The sequence below is a fragment of the Manis javanica genome, chromosome 4, assembly GCF_040802235.1.
Source record: "Manis javanica isolate MJ-LG chromosome 4, MJ_LKY, whole genome shotgun sequence".
Taxonomy (NCBI): domain Eukaryota; kingdom Metazoa; phylum Chordata; class Mammalia; order Pholidota; family Manidae; genus Manis; species Manis javanica.
In genome coordinates, this window is record NC_133159.1 from 178,051,665 (window position 1) to 178,067,394 (window position 15,730).

Consider the following 15,730-nt stretch of genomic DNA (forward strand, 5'->3'; position numbering starts at 1 on the left):
CACATTTCAGAAACTCCCCACCATAGGAATTTTTCTGGAAGCTTCTTACCCAGGCTGTACCAATCAGAGGCCTGGCCCTACCCTTGAACAGAGAGCCACACAGCCGAGGAGCAAGGCCACAAGATGTCGTTTGCAACTGTGGCATCAGCTGGGACAGGTTACAATATGGGAGGGAGATATATTTTCCACAGATACCAAAATATTTGGTGATTGCTTCAGCAGCACATATACTAAAATTGGAACAATATGGAGAAGAAGATTAGCATGGCCCCTGTGCAAGGATATCACACAAATCTGTGAAACGTTCTGTACTTTTAAAAAATTGCACTTTTGGGGGATGTGTTTTTGCATGTTATCTTCTTACATTTTTATTGTGAAGTATTTATACAGGTGTATATAAAACATATATGCACTGTATAAAATTTATAAAGCAAATGCCCTTGTAACCATGACCTGAATCAAGCAAAATGCTTCAAGTAAGAAAATTACAGCTGCCCTTTGACCCAGCAGCTCCATTTCCAGAAACACAAGCAAAAACACGTCCAGGGATCTTCACTGAAGCATGTCTGAACACCAGGAACCAAACCACGGGGAGCTCGCGCTGTCCTGGCACTCACACACGTCACTGCCCTTCACCCCACAGCCGGCAGGGCTGACAGGGCCCAGGCTCTGCGGTGCTGACTCGGCTGATGCGACTGGAGTGGGCGACGGGCACTAGTTGGCCTGACTTGTGGTCGCTTCATTTTGGCCTTTTGTATGAAAATAAAATTTTCAAGTACTTATTGTTTTTCCTGTTTTGAGGAATTCTACTTTGGTATGTTAGCCTTTACACATAGCCATAAACATGGCCAAGGCTTCCTACTCAAGAATATTCATCACAGCAATGTTTTTATAGCCCCAAACAAATCAATTTGAATACCCAATACAGGTTTCCTCCACTAACCGAATGTAGAGCGTCTCTGAAAACTTCTGTAAGCAAAGTGGCATAGAGCGGAGTGTCCCTAGTTGTCAAAAGTCCGAGCTATGCCACCGATTTTACACAAGACCCATAGTAGTATGGTAAGGCTTTTTTTGTAAAAGTGAAAATCCTCTTTGGATTTTCTTCTGTTAGCGAACACAAATACCACTGTAGGTGTTGTAAAAGTGAAGTGGTATAACACAAACTTTTGGAAAGTGAGGGATACCAGTAACGGGTAAGTGAATTCTGATAGTCCTTAGAAAGACTATGTATACTGTAATGGTTCAGGGACAAATTTTAATACTGTGAGAAATGTTTATGTCACAATAAAAAAATGCAGAAAACACAATTGTTTATCAAAGGCAATCACAAGAATGTACAAAATAAAAGAGACTAAAATAAACCCAAATAATCAGGGAAAAAAAGAGCCAGGGAGGGAGGAGGTAAAAATCACTTTTCTCTAGATTTTCTCTAGGAACTGTCTGCGCTTCCCCCGCCCACACACTGGCGCCCCACACCAGCTCTGCGGGAGGCAAGCTACACTTGGCGTGGCGCTGCCTTGCCCCACTTTCCGTGGTGTGTACCACATTGCATGAGGGCTCTTTTCTGCAGGACAGGAGCCCCTGGACACCACACTAGCCTCTAAGGCCCAGGCAGCACCCAGAACCGGGCTCTGCTCGAGGCAGGGGTTCCCCAGTTTCTTCCCTTCCCAGGCCCTGTTTCCTTCCAAGAGGCTGGAAAAGTGAACTCCAGCCTGGGGGCTCTCTGCAGAACCTCCATCTCCAAGCGGCCAGGCCTGGTCGTTAGTCCATCTTCTGGCCAACAACTGGTCCCATTACAGCTGTGGCCATGGGGCAGGGGCAGGGGCAGGGGCTCTTGGGCACACAGGCATGAGCTTCAACCTGTGCCTTCCTTAGCTGAAGCCCGAGGCATCTTCCTGGGACTCTGGAGGGAGCTTGGCTTCAGGCCGAGGGCACAGGGTCAGGGTCCTACCCTCTAGGAGCCAGAAGAAGGGGCAGAGAGGCTGGGTGAAGAAGGCATGACAGGTGTGCAGGGCCTGGGCCCTGGGTTCCAGGATGCAGAAGGTGAGGCAGCCAGAGGCCAGGTCCAAATCCACGCCCAGGAGCCATCCCAACACACCTGGGAGGCACTGGGCCTCTGCACTGTGGGAGGCCTGGGCACAGTCCCCCTGAATGCAGAACCCCCAGGAGGTGGGCCCGCAGCTAGTGTTGTCTGCCTGGGGCTCCAGCTTATGCCGTGTCAGTGCTGGGTAGGCGACACCCAATGTCACTGAATGGTTAGATGTGTGCACTTCCCAGTAGTGCCACCCCGCCTGGAAGCTCTGCACTTGCCAGAGCTTGAAGCTGCCGGGGCAGGCTGGGCCCCGGGGCCCGCGACGACGAAGCTTACCTGCTGGTCCTGCCGAGACAGGTAGAGGTGGCGGCTGGCGCTGTCTGGATCAAAAGTCAGATTCCGATAGTCTGTCAGGGAGAGATGACCAGTGATCAGCGGGCAGACGCTGGTGCACATCAACCATCCTGTCCTCAGAGGAGAGAGACAGCAGCTGATGCTGCCCTAATGGGACGCTAATCGTCCAGCATACTGCAAGCTGAACGAGCATCAGCCAAGCTTTTAATCCTCACTGAAGTGGGCCCTTCCATTAGCCTAATTTCAGATGAAACTCAGGTTCAGGTAAAACAGGTTCAGAGAGGTAATCTCGGTGGTAAGGGGGAGAATCCGGGTTGATCCCACGCCTGTGTGCCTAGAATCTCCTTAAACACTATGCTGGTTCCTGTGGACGAGGGGTGCATCCTACAGCAGGCAGCAGACCCAGGGAAGGGCATGGAACACATGTGCCCCCCTCATGCAGTCACATGTGCCCACAAACATGCACGTGCTCACAGCGCCTACAAATGTGCTCATAGAGCCCACATGCATGCCCAGTGCACTCACCACGCAGGTGCACGCGCTTACTCTGCCAAGTTTCCTCCTCCACGGACAAAGCTGGCTTGGGACTGGTGTCAAGGGACCCGTGGCCTGTAGGGGGCAAACCAGTGTTAGGGGAGTGACGAGACAAGAGAGGAACTCATGTTGAAGGGGACTTGAATCCACTCGCACCTCCAGTGGGAGGGGCAGCTGGGTCCAGAGGAGGAGGGAGAGATCGGTGTCAGCCTTGCCCATGGGGCCCAGGTCTGCAGCCTCAGCTGGTAACCTTGGGTGGCCCCTTTTGTCCAGGAGGAGGTCACACTGATGTCTCAGTGACTCCTTCAGGCCACCCAGCTGCTGATCTTCGTCCCACTGGGGAGGAGTCAGTGGCCCAAGGGGTACTGGGGGCTCCAGAAACTGTGATTCCTGAGCCCCAGGGACAGCTGCAGTTAGCCCAGGTAAAAGCGGCAGGCATGCCAGTCTGCCAACCTGCCACCCTGAGGCCTGGTACCTGGAGGAAGGTCCGGTCATCCAACTGCTCTAGGAGGTCCCAGATCCTGAGGTCATAGTGACCCAGGGCTTCCAGGTGGCCCCACAGTTGTTGCTCCCTGTCCTGGGCTGTGCCAGTGCCTGTGTCTTGGCCACCTCGACGTCCCTCTGTGCCAAGGCCTGCTGCATCTCCAAGGCCTGCAGCAGGCAGCTGAACTTGCCAGAGACCATGGAGGCCAGGGTGCAGGCTGAGCTCTGGGTGGGCACAGGAAGAGCCAGGGTCAGGACTGCCCACTGGGCTGAGGGGTGGGATGTGGGGAGCCAGGGTCCCTGGAACCTCTTCTCCCCACTCAGCCCCTCCCTCTCTGCTTCCAGGAGGCATTTTCAAGATGGCTCACGCCTACTGCCCAGAGTCCCAGGCCCCAGCTGGTGGCTGCCTAAAGGACACAATGTGAGGACGAGGTGCAGGTGGAACGGACTGGCCCTGCACCTGGATCTGGCTGCTTCGCCGCGGCAGCTCCTGTAGCTGGCTTTTCAGCCTGGGGTGGCCTGTGGCTGGGTGACCTCCAGCACGGCTTTCAGCTGGGCCTGTAGTTCCCAAGGGGGAGGAGTGACAAGAGGGGGCCAGGATTAGCTGTGAAATCCTCCCTCAGTCAATCAACAAACAACTGCAGATGCTGCACATTGCCTCCTCATGCTGTCCCAGGTGAGGCTGGCTGGGGGCCAGCACACAGAGCACCAGCCTTGGTCTGAGCCCAGACGAATTGGGCTAGAATTCCAGGGAGGCCTAGACAAAGCCCCTTCCCCACCTAGAGCAGGATGGTGCACACGAGGAGCAGCAGCCTGACGCTGAAGACCTGCCTTCCAGTCCTTTTGAGCAGAACACCCACCCTCTCTGGGCTGTAAACCCACCCCTCACTACCCTAAGTCAAGAAACAGGAGCAGTGCTTAGGGTTTAGGTGGCCTGGTGGGCAAAGGGTGATGGCCCAAAGCTGTCTGCCAGGCCGGCGGCGCACGGACAAGTGGGGTTTTCAATGCCTGGCTAGTCCTCAGCCCCAGCCTCACTGGTTAGGAGAGAAAGAAGGCATCCCTGTTTGGCTGTGACCCCTCTGGTGCCCTTGGGGATCAAACTGTGGTGACTCTCATGGGAGCAGGACAAACCGCCATTCTGGCCCACCCACCGGGACTTGGTTCCTGGCATCTGGTCAAAAGCCCATTTTACTTTTGTGCTCCTCCCGGTAACACTTTGTGGTCAGGACCATCCTTAGCCCCACTTCACAGGTGAGGAACCAGGTCAGAGAGGCTGATAATTTGGCCCAAGTCATCAGCTCTTCCTGAGTCTGTGCCTCTGCCTGTCCAGGCCCCCTGCCCGCAGGGCTGCAAACAGCCCTGAGGATAGGAGGCGGCGGGTGGGCAGACCCTCTGTGTGATCCCACAGGCTGAGCCTGTCTCCTCACACCGTCCATGCCCCATATCACTTCCCCTCTCTCGGCAAAATTCTGGCTCCATTGGTGCAGATACCATCTGCTTGTACCACCTGTCCCTCCCTCCCTCCTGCGGTTGTCATCTACTGGCCTCTCCTGCAAACTTTCCTGTTCAGCGCCTTCAGCGCCACCTTACTGTCATTCCTCAGCGGCCACAGGGATTATCCTCCAACATGCTGTCCCTCCACTCCTTGACCTCCTCACCTTCAGGGCCCTTTCCTTCCTTCCACCTCAGCCACTCATTCCTGTGACCTCTCTGGGCCCGTCACCAGCTCTGAAATCTCTCTTCTTAGCACCTGTTTTCTAACCACCATCTCCTTTTACCCAGGAATAAAAACATCCCAAAGCCACCTCCCGCTTAAGCTGCCTGCCCCTGCCCAGGCGCGTAGAGGGGCACCCCGGTGTGTCACCTCTTGCTCCCGGGGCTCGGCGTCCAGCCGTGCCCGCGCGTGGAGACGACACTCGCGCACGGTGCACGCGCTGCACACGCAACAGAAAAGCTCGAGCGGCCACCCGTGCAGGGGGCAGAGCGCGCCAGGGCGGGACTCGGGCCCGAGGGCGGAGCTAGGGCTGGGGTGCGGCTCGGGGATCGGGGGTGGGAGTGGGGGTTGGGGGCCGGGGCAGCCCCCGCGAACACAACTTCGAGCACGCCGCTGATGGCCACTTTGCGGGGCGGCTCGGCCCGGGCGGCGACGGGCTCCTGGCACTCCGGACAAGCCATTTCGCGCCGGCTCCACCAGTCCCGTATGCAGGTTCTGCAGAAGTGGCCGCAAAGCAGCGTCACCGAGTCCTGATAGAGCCCCACGCAGATGGGGCAGGTCAGCTTGTCCTCCAGCAGCTGCGTGGCCATGGCTGTGGCGGGCGCGGGGGTCAGCGGCCTCTGCAGGGGTCGCGAACCCCGCAGGCGGCGGGAGGGAAGACCCGCCTACGGAGACAACCGTGACAACCCTTCTGCCTGCCTCCGCCTCCCCTGCGCCTGCCGCTTCCGGCTCGGCCTCCCTCCCCCTGCTCCCCCATCTGGGCGCTGAGCCACCCCTGCCTGCCTGCTGCCACCCCAGGCCGGGAGCCGGGGTCCTGCTCTGTCTGGTCCCATCCTGTGACCTCCAACCCGCTTGGCTAGACTTAGTCCAGAAGCCCCTGTGTAGGGGATTTGGCCCCATAGCGACAAGAGCCTTTGGGGACCCAGCTGGGCTTCTGGCCTCTTGGCATAAGGTCGCCACGGAACCTCTCTGGGTCCCTCACTTGAAAACAGTAACTGCATCTACCACCCAGGCGTTTTGGCTGTTAAATGAGCACACGTAGGAACGCCGGGCAGTGGGGGCACCGGAACACAGCTACTAGTTCATTCAGTGCCCTCTCCCGACCTCCTCTGTAGCACTTTTTCCCATGAGCTGGGTTTCACACATTTCCTGGATTGGGGTATGTCCCTTCTTTAAGCTACACTTAACTTTTTTTTTTTTAAGTAAACAGTGAGGTGGAAATTTCTGGTCACTAAGAGACCGTCAACAGTGTTTTCTTCACTCCCCATTAATGGAAACTCCAACCAACCTACACCTGCACTTAGAATCATCCCCTCCCTGTCGGTGCTCGGCTGGGGGAAGTCCCCCCTTGCAGGTTCGGGCTGTTCTGGACCCTCACATTGCAGGAAGGGGTTTCCCCTACAGCTGGAATGGGGTCCTGACTGCTAACCCACCTACCCCAGGGCAGTGTGTGTCGGGCCTGAGCAGGTTGGAGGAGTGTTAACTGTCCTAACCAAGCTGGCCTAATTTTGAGGTAGGATGCCCTCTCACTGCCACACAAGCTTATGTTGTAATGTGACGTTTCTTTCTAAAAAAGGTGCAGATCTCTTCTTGACTGGCTACTATGCAGTCTCCTCTCTTAAAGAGGAGAATTACATAACACACTTCCAGTGAGGGCACAGGGGCTTTCTGGGTCTCAGGGACCTCCGTTGCCCCACCTGCCACCATGCTGTGAACACCAGGCCAGGGGCCAATGCCTAGGGCTGGCAGATTTCTTCCAAGAGGACTGTGGGGGCAGCCAAGGCCCACTGCCTGCTCTCCTATGCTTGTGTTCCACTGGCTCACAGAGCCTGACACCCTCAGGAGGCAGAGGTGAGGGGTCACTTCTTGGGGTAGGAAGCACCCCTTTCCACCCATGAAACAATCGACTCCACCAGAGGGGCTCTGGCTGCTCCTGGGACACAGACCCACATCAGCTACAGGAAAAAATCATCTTTATTCATTCCCTCATGCCCGCTGCCACCATGACCGTCCTGGGAGGTCCACGGAAGGGCTGCCTCGGGCAGGCTGGGCACCCCGCAGCTTGGCCCCCTGGAGCTGCGTCCTCATTGCTCCTGCCGGCAGTCTGACAGGTTGGCCTGCGAGGCCCAGCCCACTCTCGAGGAGGGTGGTACTCGGGCCACTCAGTAGATGCCGTAAGTGGGTTCATGACTGTCCCTGTACCGGTCTAGGTAGCGCAGGGGCTGCCGGTGGGGGAAGCGCTTCTGCTTGGGGTGGTAAGGGGGTGGCCGCACAAACTCAAACACAGGCTCCCGCATGTCTGCAAGAGAGGGTCGGGCATGGTGTGGACGCTGCCAGCCTGAGATCCCTCCCATCTGCTAAGCTGCGACCACCCAGCCACCCACCCAAGGAGCATGCCTCCAGGTGGTCCTCTCCTGCCAGATCTTTCTCCCTGGCAGGTCAGCGGAGGTCTGTGAGCTCAGGCCAATTACCCGCCCCAGTCCACTCTGCCCTTACCCAGAAGCTGGTGGAAGATGTGGGTGACCGAGTCATCCCAGCGGCACTGGAAGAAGGCCAGGCCAGCTGGAGTCATGGCTTCCTGGTGTTTCTTGTAGAAATCAAAAGTGTGGAAGGTCCGCTGGGCAAGCTGGTAGCTACAAGACGGGGAGCATTTGAAGGTGGGCAGGAGGGCGCCAGAGCCCCAGGCCCTGCCTCCAGCCCCACAGGCAATCCCAAGAAGCACCTTAGGGCCCGCCAAGCATAACAACCCTTCTGCCTGTCTCAAGACCTAAGTTAAGAGAGAGGAGGACCAAGTGAGACTGACTATTCTTGGGTCACTGGCCTGAGGCTTACGGGGATGTGTGTAGGGGGGGTGTCGATTACCAGGGTGAGGGCCGGGTATCCCCAGAGAAGTCAACTGGCTTGTCCTGCTTGAAGAGCAGGAAGACAAAACGGTGGAAGCCAGAGCCTCGAGCAGGGAAGGGGGGCAGGTAGGGGCACGTCTCTTGTCCATCTGCTACCCTGTTGCCTGGGATGTTGGTTCTGGTGGGAGGAGAAATATGTTAATTGCCACTCCAGGGAGGTCGCAGCGGGGCCTCCTCACCCATGTACACCCCAGAGAGGGATTCAGCTCTCCTGGAGGACAGACCCCAAAATATCTCTATTACACAATCAAGCTGGAGGTAGAGCTCTGCGACCCCTTGGAAGGCAGCTATGCTCACCACTGTACCACCAACGCGTGTGACCCCCTTGGACAGACTGCAAACTCGTGAGGAGCTCAGAGGCTGAGGACAAGGCTCCTAGGCACTGTCAGGATGACAGTGACTGTTTACTGGTCCCTGGGGAGCAGCGGGTGCTGTGTGGTCATTCAGGCTGGAGAGCCATGCCACCTTTGGGCTGCTTCTCCATTTTCTGAAGGCTCTGTCTGGAGTTTGCAAGCGCTTGCTCAGCCTGGCACTGTACCTGCACCAGGTGCTCCTCCCCAGAGAGTTCCGCTGCACAGGTCAGTAACTGCAGTGGAATAGAAAAGACACAAACCACCCTCCCAGTTCCCGGCCCCGATTACCTAGGGAAGCCTGCCCAACTTCTCATCTCTGGTCTGGTGCAAAGTGCCCAAGGCTGAGTAAACAAAAGGCAGCCGAGCCCAGCACGTCCCAGCTGCCAGTGGCCTCTCATGGTCCTTTTCCCATCTGATTGTTGCAGAGCCCCTCAGAGTGGCTAAGGCACCCTAGCTTTGAAGGCATCATTCTAGTTTTACAGATGAGGAAATGAGTTCAAGGGGACCAACAGCTCTGTGGGCGGGGCCAAGGCCTCCTGCCGCCCTAAGGAAGGAGAGGTGAGGGGCCACCTCTCAGGTGGGACAGTGAAGCCAGGACTGAAATTCCTGCTCCAACCAGGATACCAGGCTTTCTTCGCATGCCTCTGACCCACTCCAACCCCAGGTACTCACAACAGCCAGTGGATGTATTCAGTATCCGGCTCCAGCAGGTGTCCATCTGCACACAAACAGACCCCACTGACTTACCAGCGCTGCTGTCACCTCCCATCTGGCCCCGCCTGGCTCCCCAGGGCCCCCAGGCGGCTCATGGGAGCTGACGGAGGCAGGAGAACCGGTGAGCCCCAGACACCTACCCAAGTTGGTGAGCAGCAGGGTCCACAAGGAGCCCTCATCTGCTTCATAGGTCACTTCTGGGGCCTGGGCAGCCTGGCGGGGAGAGAATGGGTGAGCTGTTACCCCCACCAGGGATGGACAAGCTGTTGTACACAGACCTTTTTTCTGGAGAGCAGGAACCTGAGGGAACTTTGGAGAAGGGAGAGTCTGCTCTAACCCAAATGACCTTGACAGCCCTTCCAGAGGCAGGTTAGCAAAGAGGGGCTTATGCAAGGGGCCCTGCAGAGCTACCTCCCCAGACATATGAATCACAAGAAGGCCCTCGAGGCAATGGGCACGGGCTGGGAGGGCACTCTGAGACAGTGGGCCAGTCACAAAAATGAGCTATTAAGATGGAGCTTCTTTTTCTTTAATATTACATTCTTTTTTCTGTAATTACGAGAGCTATTTAAAAGGAAATTAAAAAGACAGAGAACAAAAGAACCCCAATCAGCCTATGTAATGCCATGGTTGTGTCCTTAACCACCATAAAAACTGTCTCTACAAATGCTTTCAAAAAGGAGTTGTCTGGGGGCCCTGCTGGGGATGTGTCTGTGTGCACACGGCAGGGAGAGGCACGAGCTAGCAGTTACCTCAGTTGGAGTAACCTCGTTGCCCTGGTACACAGGCATCAAGTTGTCCTCACCCACGGCGTACGCCACATGTAGAGGGACTCGGGGTACGAAGGTGGCACCATGGAACAGGTCTCGGTAGAGGCCATAGTATTCAGCCAGGCGCTGCTTATGGTAGGGGCCACAGGTCTTCTCCCACTCAGCCTGCACAGCCTCCAGGGGGATGCATGCTGGGAAGGAATAATATCACTTGGGATAAGGGTGGGGGCAAGGACAAACTTGGGGCTCTCTCCCCTGGGAAGGCTCACCTGTTCGGAGGCGGGCAGCCCGCTCCTCTTCCACATTGGACCGCAGCTCCCGGAGGAACAGCTTCCGCTCCAGCAGCTGTTGGGTCCGGCAGACAGTGGGTGGGGGCAGCCCAATGTCAACCTTGTCTTTGGGATCTTGGGAAGGAAGGCGTTGTGTTGGGAGAAAGTGAGATCAAGTCTCACTCAGTTAAGCTGCCTGTCCCTACCAAGTCCTCACATTTGCCCAAACTCTGCTGCTCGTTTACCCTTTAATTCACAGAATTAAAACATACTGTGCAGTTTGTTTCATAAACCTGAACAGGGTCTAGTTGCTAAGCAAATTGGATACACCTTGAGATTGCATTTTCTGGTCCCTAAACTGGGTCACTCTCTGTCTAGATCATGGGAAACTGAGGTGGCCTGTCATCCCCATTACAGGTGGGATCCACTTTAAGCTTGTTCACAGCTGACCACAGACACACACCTGTGTCTTGGTAGAATAAATAGTTGAAGTTGGAATGACTTAAAGAACTTCTCACACTTGAATGGACAAGCCATGCATGTCACCTGGGAAATTTGTAAAGATCCATAGTCTGAATCAGCCAATCAGTGGGGCCTGAAACTACATTGCTAACAAATTCCTAGGTAATGCCCATGCTGCTGGTCCCAGAACACACTGAGAACATAAAGGCTCTTGAAAACTTTCAGTTCAACAGCATTTCCCATTTACATTAGACGTAACAAGTACGTGTGTTGAGCCCTCGTAAGAGATGGCATTATGACTATAAAAATTCCAGTGGACTATATCCTCTAGTCCTCACTGCAATTTTGTGACACAGACAGTTATATTATTTTACAGTTAAGGAAACTGAAGCTCAGGCAAATCACTCCGAAAAGGTTGACTTGGGTTTTTAAATCAGGCTTTTAGATTTCATGCTTGTTCCCTTAACCACATTAAAAATTGTCTCTGTAGATGAAAGGCAGTGATTTTAATCTTTCAATGAAACTATTGCTTGTTTGAACATTTTCTAATAAACACATTCTTTCATAATTAAAAAAAAAAATAGCCTTTGCAAACACCTCCCAAAAGGATGCGATCATAAATGTTACTCAAGGGCAGGATCCCTAAGTCACTTGCTCAGCCAGGGCTTTCAACTTCATTTAGCAAAGTACTGCACATTTACGTGCCAGGCATTAAGTGGGTGCAGGGATCCAAAGGTGATCTAGACAGGCGGGCTCCCTGTTGTCAGGGATCACAATGTGGGAGGGAGCCTGCGAAGTATGGAGTTATTTTAGAAACCCAAACGGGCGCTCTAACCCGGAACCGGTGTGGGGGGTACGTTTATACATTACGAGTAGAAATGTCTAATTCGTAATCCTAATAGTGGGGGAAAGGAATTTTACAAACGGGGGGACCAAGAGGTGTGAAAAATCCTGGTGGGGCTACATCGCCAACTGCGCAAGGGAACGCTGGGGGGGCCCCCCTCTCGCTGTGCTCGAGGAGGTGGTCGGCGCCCGCGAGGACCCCAAGGCCGGCGCCGAGCAGCCCCTGCTCCGGCGGCCCCGCACCTGGCTCCTTCCCTAAATACTCCCGGTAGGTCCGCCACCAGTGCGGCTTCCGCGCCTCCGGTTCCGCCCGGCGCCGGTAGCGGTCGAAGCTGCGGTACTTTTCCAGCCGTTCCAGGTTGCTCACATCGATGTCCTCGTTGGGCATCGGCCCCAGAGGGGCGGTCCGGCGGCTCAGGGAGGCTGGGGGCAGAGCGGGGGACGTCAGCCGAGGACGGGCGCAGGCCTGCGCCCCAGGGTGCAGGCTATTGAGGCACTTCCAGGAGCTCCTCACCCCCAGACCCCTCACCCGAGGTGCTCAAGCCCCGCCACCGCTGACTTTCGCACAGCACGGCTCGCCACCAGGGCGCCGCCATCTTTCCCCGAGTCTCAGTTCCTAGGCCCCGGCAGAGGTGGCCGGAGCAGCGCCTGAACGTTCGCCCAGCGGAGGCCCCGCCCCCGCGTCCGCGGGCCAGGAGCCACGCCCCCACCCAGGCCCCAGACTCCCCCTGTGCCTGTGGACGGCGGAGATCCCCCGCGAGCCCTACCGGTCCCTGTCCGCGGCCGGCCACCAGGGGGCAGTACAGACCAGGAGCGGCCGGCCAGGCCTGGCACCCGCCGGGACTGGCGAGGTGGGCACCTTGGCGGGCAGCTGGGCGGCTCTCAGCGACGTCGCCCAGCCTCGGAAAGTTGCACCCTGAACCCCGCATTGGTGCAGGTGCCTTGGCGCGGGGAGAGGGTGGTGCACGTGTTCTGGAGTCCGGCTGCTGGTTTCAAATTACAGATTGTGACTTTCCGTTCGCCCTCGCAATTTCCTCATTTGGAAAAAAAGCAGGTGATAATAGTGCTTAGCTCATACAGCTGTTAGAAGCTGTAGAAATTAACTAACATATATAAAGCACTTACTGTGGTATTTGTTAGCTCTTCATCCCCTCCACCGGCATAAGCTCTGCCCAAACCCTTACAGGGCTGTTGCTCTGGGGATACAGTTCTAACAAGATTAAATTTGGTACCCCAGGTTGTCTGGACTTTTGCTCTGGCCTCTCTGTCTTGGAACTCAAGCTTCCATGACACCAAAGCTGCTTCACTTACTCAGAGCATTGTTCCCCCAGGCACAGGACCTTTGCACATGCTGTCACTTCTGCCTTATACTTCTCATCTTTTCCTGTGTGTCCTGGCTTCCTCCCAGCCCAAGGGGAGTGGTCCGTCTAGGAAGCCTTCCCTGATGTCCCAAGGCTGTTGACCAACTCAGTTGCTCTGGTGCTAGCAGAAGCTTGACCTTCACACTCAACTGAAATGGGATGAGGGCCCCCTCCATAGGAGGAAGTGGCCATGCCTTGAGCTTATTTTCATAAACAGCAGCAAATAGCTAAACCTACTTCTCCATCACTGCCAATTCACCCATCAGTAGGCAACTACTATGTGTTGAGGCTAGTGAGATCTAGTTCTGCCCTTAAGAAGTCATTGCTTATCGGTTTGCTAAGTCCTGCTGAACGTATAGCAGAACTGAAGGCTGTGGGCAGACCAGGACTACACCTCGGGCCTGGAGGAGCGCAGGGGTTCATATCTTCTTAATGTTCTACATGTGTTTACATCTGGCCTCCTTTGCTATTTCAGAGTTCTCTTCCCACTGTCCTGGAAACCTCCAAGAGTGGGGTTCGTTTGGAATTTGACTGAAAAGCCTAGCATGGATTCCCAACTTGAAGTAAATAATAAACATGAAGAACTCTTTAAATAATTAGCTCCACCAGTGTCTTTTATCATTATTACTTTCCACCAGTATTTCTTTATAGGGAACTGAATCAAGTATCTGGATTATGACCTTGAGGAGTTGTTTATAATTGGGAAGGGAAAGAGAAAGACCAGCAGATACACAACACTTATTTCTGTGTGTGACCTTTTACCATCTGTGGCCTGGGAGAAAACTGATGTGGGGGATGAGGAAGCTACCTGCCACACCCTCAGCCAGAGACAGTAATACAGAGCAGTTATGGGCAGTGTCGTGTCATTATAACCAGATGTCCTTGGAATGTCTCCCCTTGGCTGTTTAATGGGCACTGGTGTCATTTGAGTGATACTGAGACAGGGACCATGGGCTTAGACAGTAGGGTGAGGGCCTCCGGAAAAAGCAAGGCAATATATTTACAGTCAAAGCAATGTAACAATGTAAAGTCCCTATCAAAACTGTGTTCAGCAGTATGCAGTCAAGGTCATACCAATTCTCTAGGGTAAAGATACTAGACTAGCAATATAGACATCTTCAGTGAGATCGCTTAAAGGTCAAAAGGCCAGGAGCATCTCCGCCTGGAATGTTCGAATGTTCCGCAAGGGTGTCTCAGTATGACCCATGACTTCACTGTAAACAGCCCTAGCAAACAGACAACAACCCAGCCCACCTTGAGGGCGGGGCAGGTGGTACAAGTCCACACCCTAAGCCCTCAATTCCCAAAAATCCTCTGCCTATAAATCCCCTAGACAACGCACCACCCCAGGCTCTTGTCCCCTCCTGGCCTGAGCCAGGAGCTCTTCCCTCTCTTTAATTCTAAATAAAAGCCTATACCTTGTTCTGTACTCCTAGCTTGAGTGTTTGTGAAGCTCCTTCTTCGGTTTCATGAAGAACTCTGGCATCAATACCACCCAGCTGCCCAAGGCATAAGCCTGAGGGTCCTCCTTGACACGTCTTCCGCCCCCTTCCAGGTCAGGAACTAGGCCTCGGGGGTCTCAGCTCAGTGACCCCTCCCTGCCATGCTTGGTACAGTGCTGTCTTGTCTTCCCTGTCCCCACTTCTGCCCCGCTTGGCTCTTCACCCCATAGCCACAGTGGGCTTTCTAATATACAAATATCGCCACACCCTGTTTAAAACCTTTTAATATCCATCATCCTGAAGATAAAAAAAGCTCAAACTTTAGCAGGATGCACAAAGCCTTACTGACCTAATGCTAGAATAAACCCATTTGACTTGACGACCAGGCTCCCCTGTGGATCTCCATGTGTACCCACCACATGTGCCTGTGATCACTCATATACCGTCAGCTTAAATGCCAGCTGCTCCAGGTGTGCCCATCCTTAGAACCGTCCAGCGCTTCCCACACATAGGAACTCCTTATGTGTTGAGAGAAAGACCAAACTCCAAGCTTCAACAAAGCTTCTAGCAGGACACACGACGCTTCCCTCCTGTAAGTCCAGGGAAAGGAAATCCCGGGGCAAAATGCCTCTTACAACCAAAATCAGTCCACGGGAGAAATAAAGTTTAAAACCCGTTTATTGCTTACAAAACTGCAGTGCGGGGCCATCTCTCTCTCCTGCTCAAGCAGCCACACCACCCGCCCTCCCGTCACCTCTCAGGTACGGATAAACTCCCTGTTGCCCACGTAATCACTCATTGATGTGGAGATGAACTTTTCCACCCCTGAGGAAATATGCAAATGAACTAAAGCCTACTTGTTTACACCTCTGAACGCCTGTTGATATGCAGATGAACCAAAGCCAGGCGAGAAATTCTGGAAATGTTTCAATTTTACCCACACCTCCCCAGTGCTTCACTGTGGAACACTCCCAGGAGGCGGCGATGATGTGGCTGAAAGCCTGCGGCTTTGTTATCTGCCCAAGCTAGGCCCTGTTATTTGCTGAGTGACCTTGGGCAGATTATTTGAACTCCCTGAGCCCAGCGCCCTCATCTGTGAAGTAGGGGCAATAATCAGACCGTTCTTCTGGCAGTGGTCCAGCCTGCAGGAGTACAGATGGTGGGGCTGGTACCTCCAGCCCCTGCCAGTTTTACAACAAACAACAGTGCGACACAGCAAATATTTCTAAGAAATACGTACTGTTCAAAACAAGACCGCAGGCCCCATACGGGTCGCTTATGTTAATTAGGGTCTCACGTCAGTAAACCAAAACTCTATACCTAAACTAATTACAGGGTCAGTGTTCCCCAGAATGTAACCTTTAATCATTCAAACTAATTTCTTAGTCAACTCTAGGAGGTAATCTGAATGGAACCCTGCCTATTGCCCTTGGGAGGCTGACCTTGCCTATAGCAACGCTGTCCTTAATAAATTCTTTCCTACCTCCCCTGCCTTT

At 54.4% G+C, this 15,730-nt stretch overlaps 2 protein-coding genes and 1 non-coding gene across 3 annotated transcripts; 1 reads left to right on the top strand and 2 right to left on the bottom strand.

The window, feature by feature from the left end:
- Window positions 1-206: 206 nt before the first annotated feature.
- On the top strand, window positions 207-316 carry LOC118968188 (U6 spliceosomal RNA). Its single transcript, XR_005055718.1, has one exon. It is a non-coding gene; the product is annotated as a U6 spliceosomal RNA (small nuclear RNA).
- Window positions 317-755: 439 nt separating this feature from the next.
- TRIM65 (tripartite motif containing 65) lies at window positions 756-5,842 on the bottom strand. The gene is given in 10 exon segments (XM_036997646.2): window positions 756-2,354; window positions 2,357-2,439; window positions 2,929-2,997; window positions 3,136-3,310; window positions 3,396-3,502; window positions 3,505-3,628; window positions 3,864-3,914; window positions 3,917-3,961; window positions 5,268-5,438; window positions 5,483-5,842. Coding segments are annotated over 10 exon segments (1,533 nt in total). The 5' UTR covers window positions 5,708-5,842; the 3' UTR covers window positions 756-1,871.
- A 1,231-nt stretch (window positions 5,843-7,073) lies between these two features.
- MRPL38 (mitochondrial ribosomal protein L38) lies at window positions 7,074-12,116 on the bottom strand. The gene is made up of 9 exons (XM_017674695.3): window positions 11,961-12,116; window positions 11,675-11,854; window positions 10,127-10,261; window positions 9,840-10,048; window positions 9,228-9,300; window positions 9,046-9,091; window positions 7,980-8,138; window positions 7,614-7,750; window positions 7,074-7,416 (listed from the first exon to the last, which is right to left on the bottom strand). Exons 1-9 carry the CDS (start codon window positions 12,025-12,027, stop codon window positions 7,280-7,282), a joined length of 1,143 nt encoding a protein of 380 aa, XP_017530184.3. The 5' UTR covers window positions 12,028-12,116; the 3' UTR covers window positions 7,074-7,279.
- Between the last annotated feature and the right edge of the window lie 3,614 nt (window positions 12,117-15,730).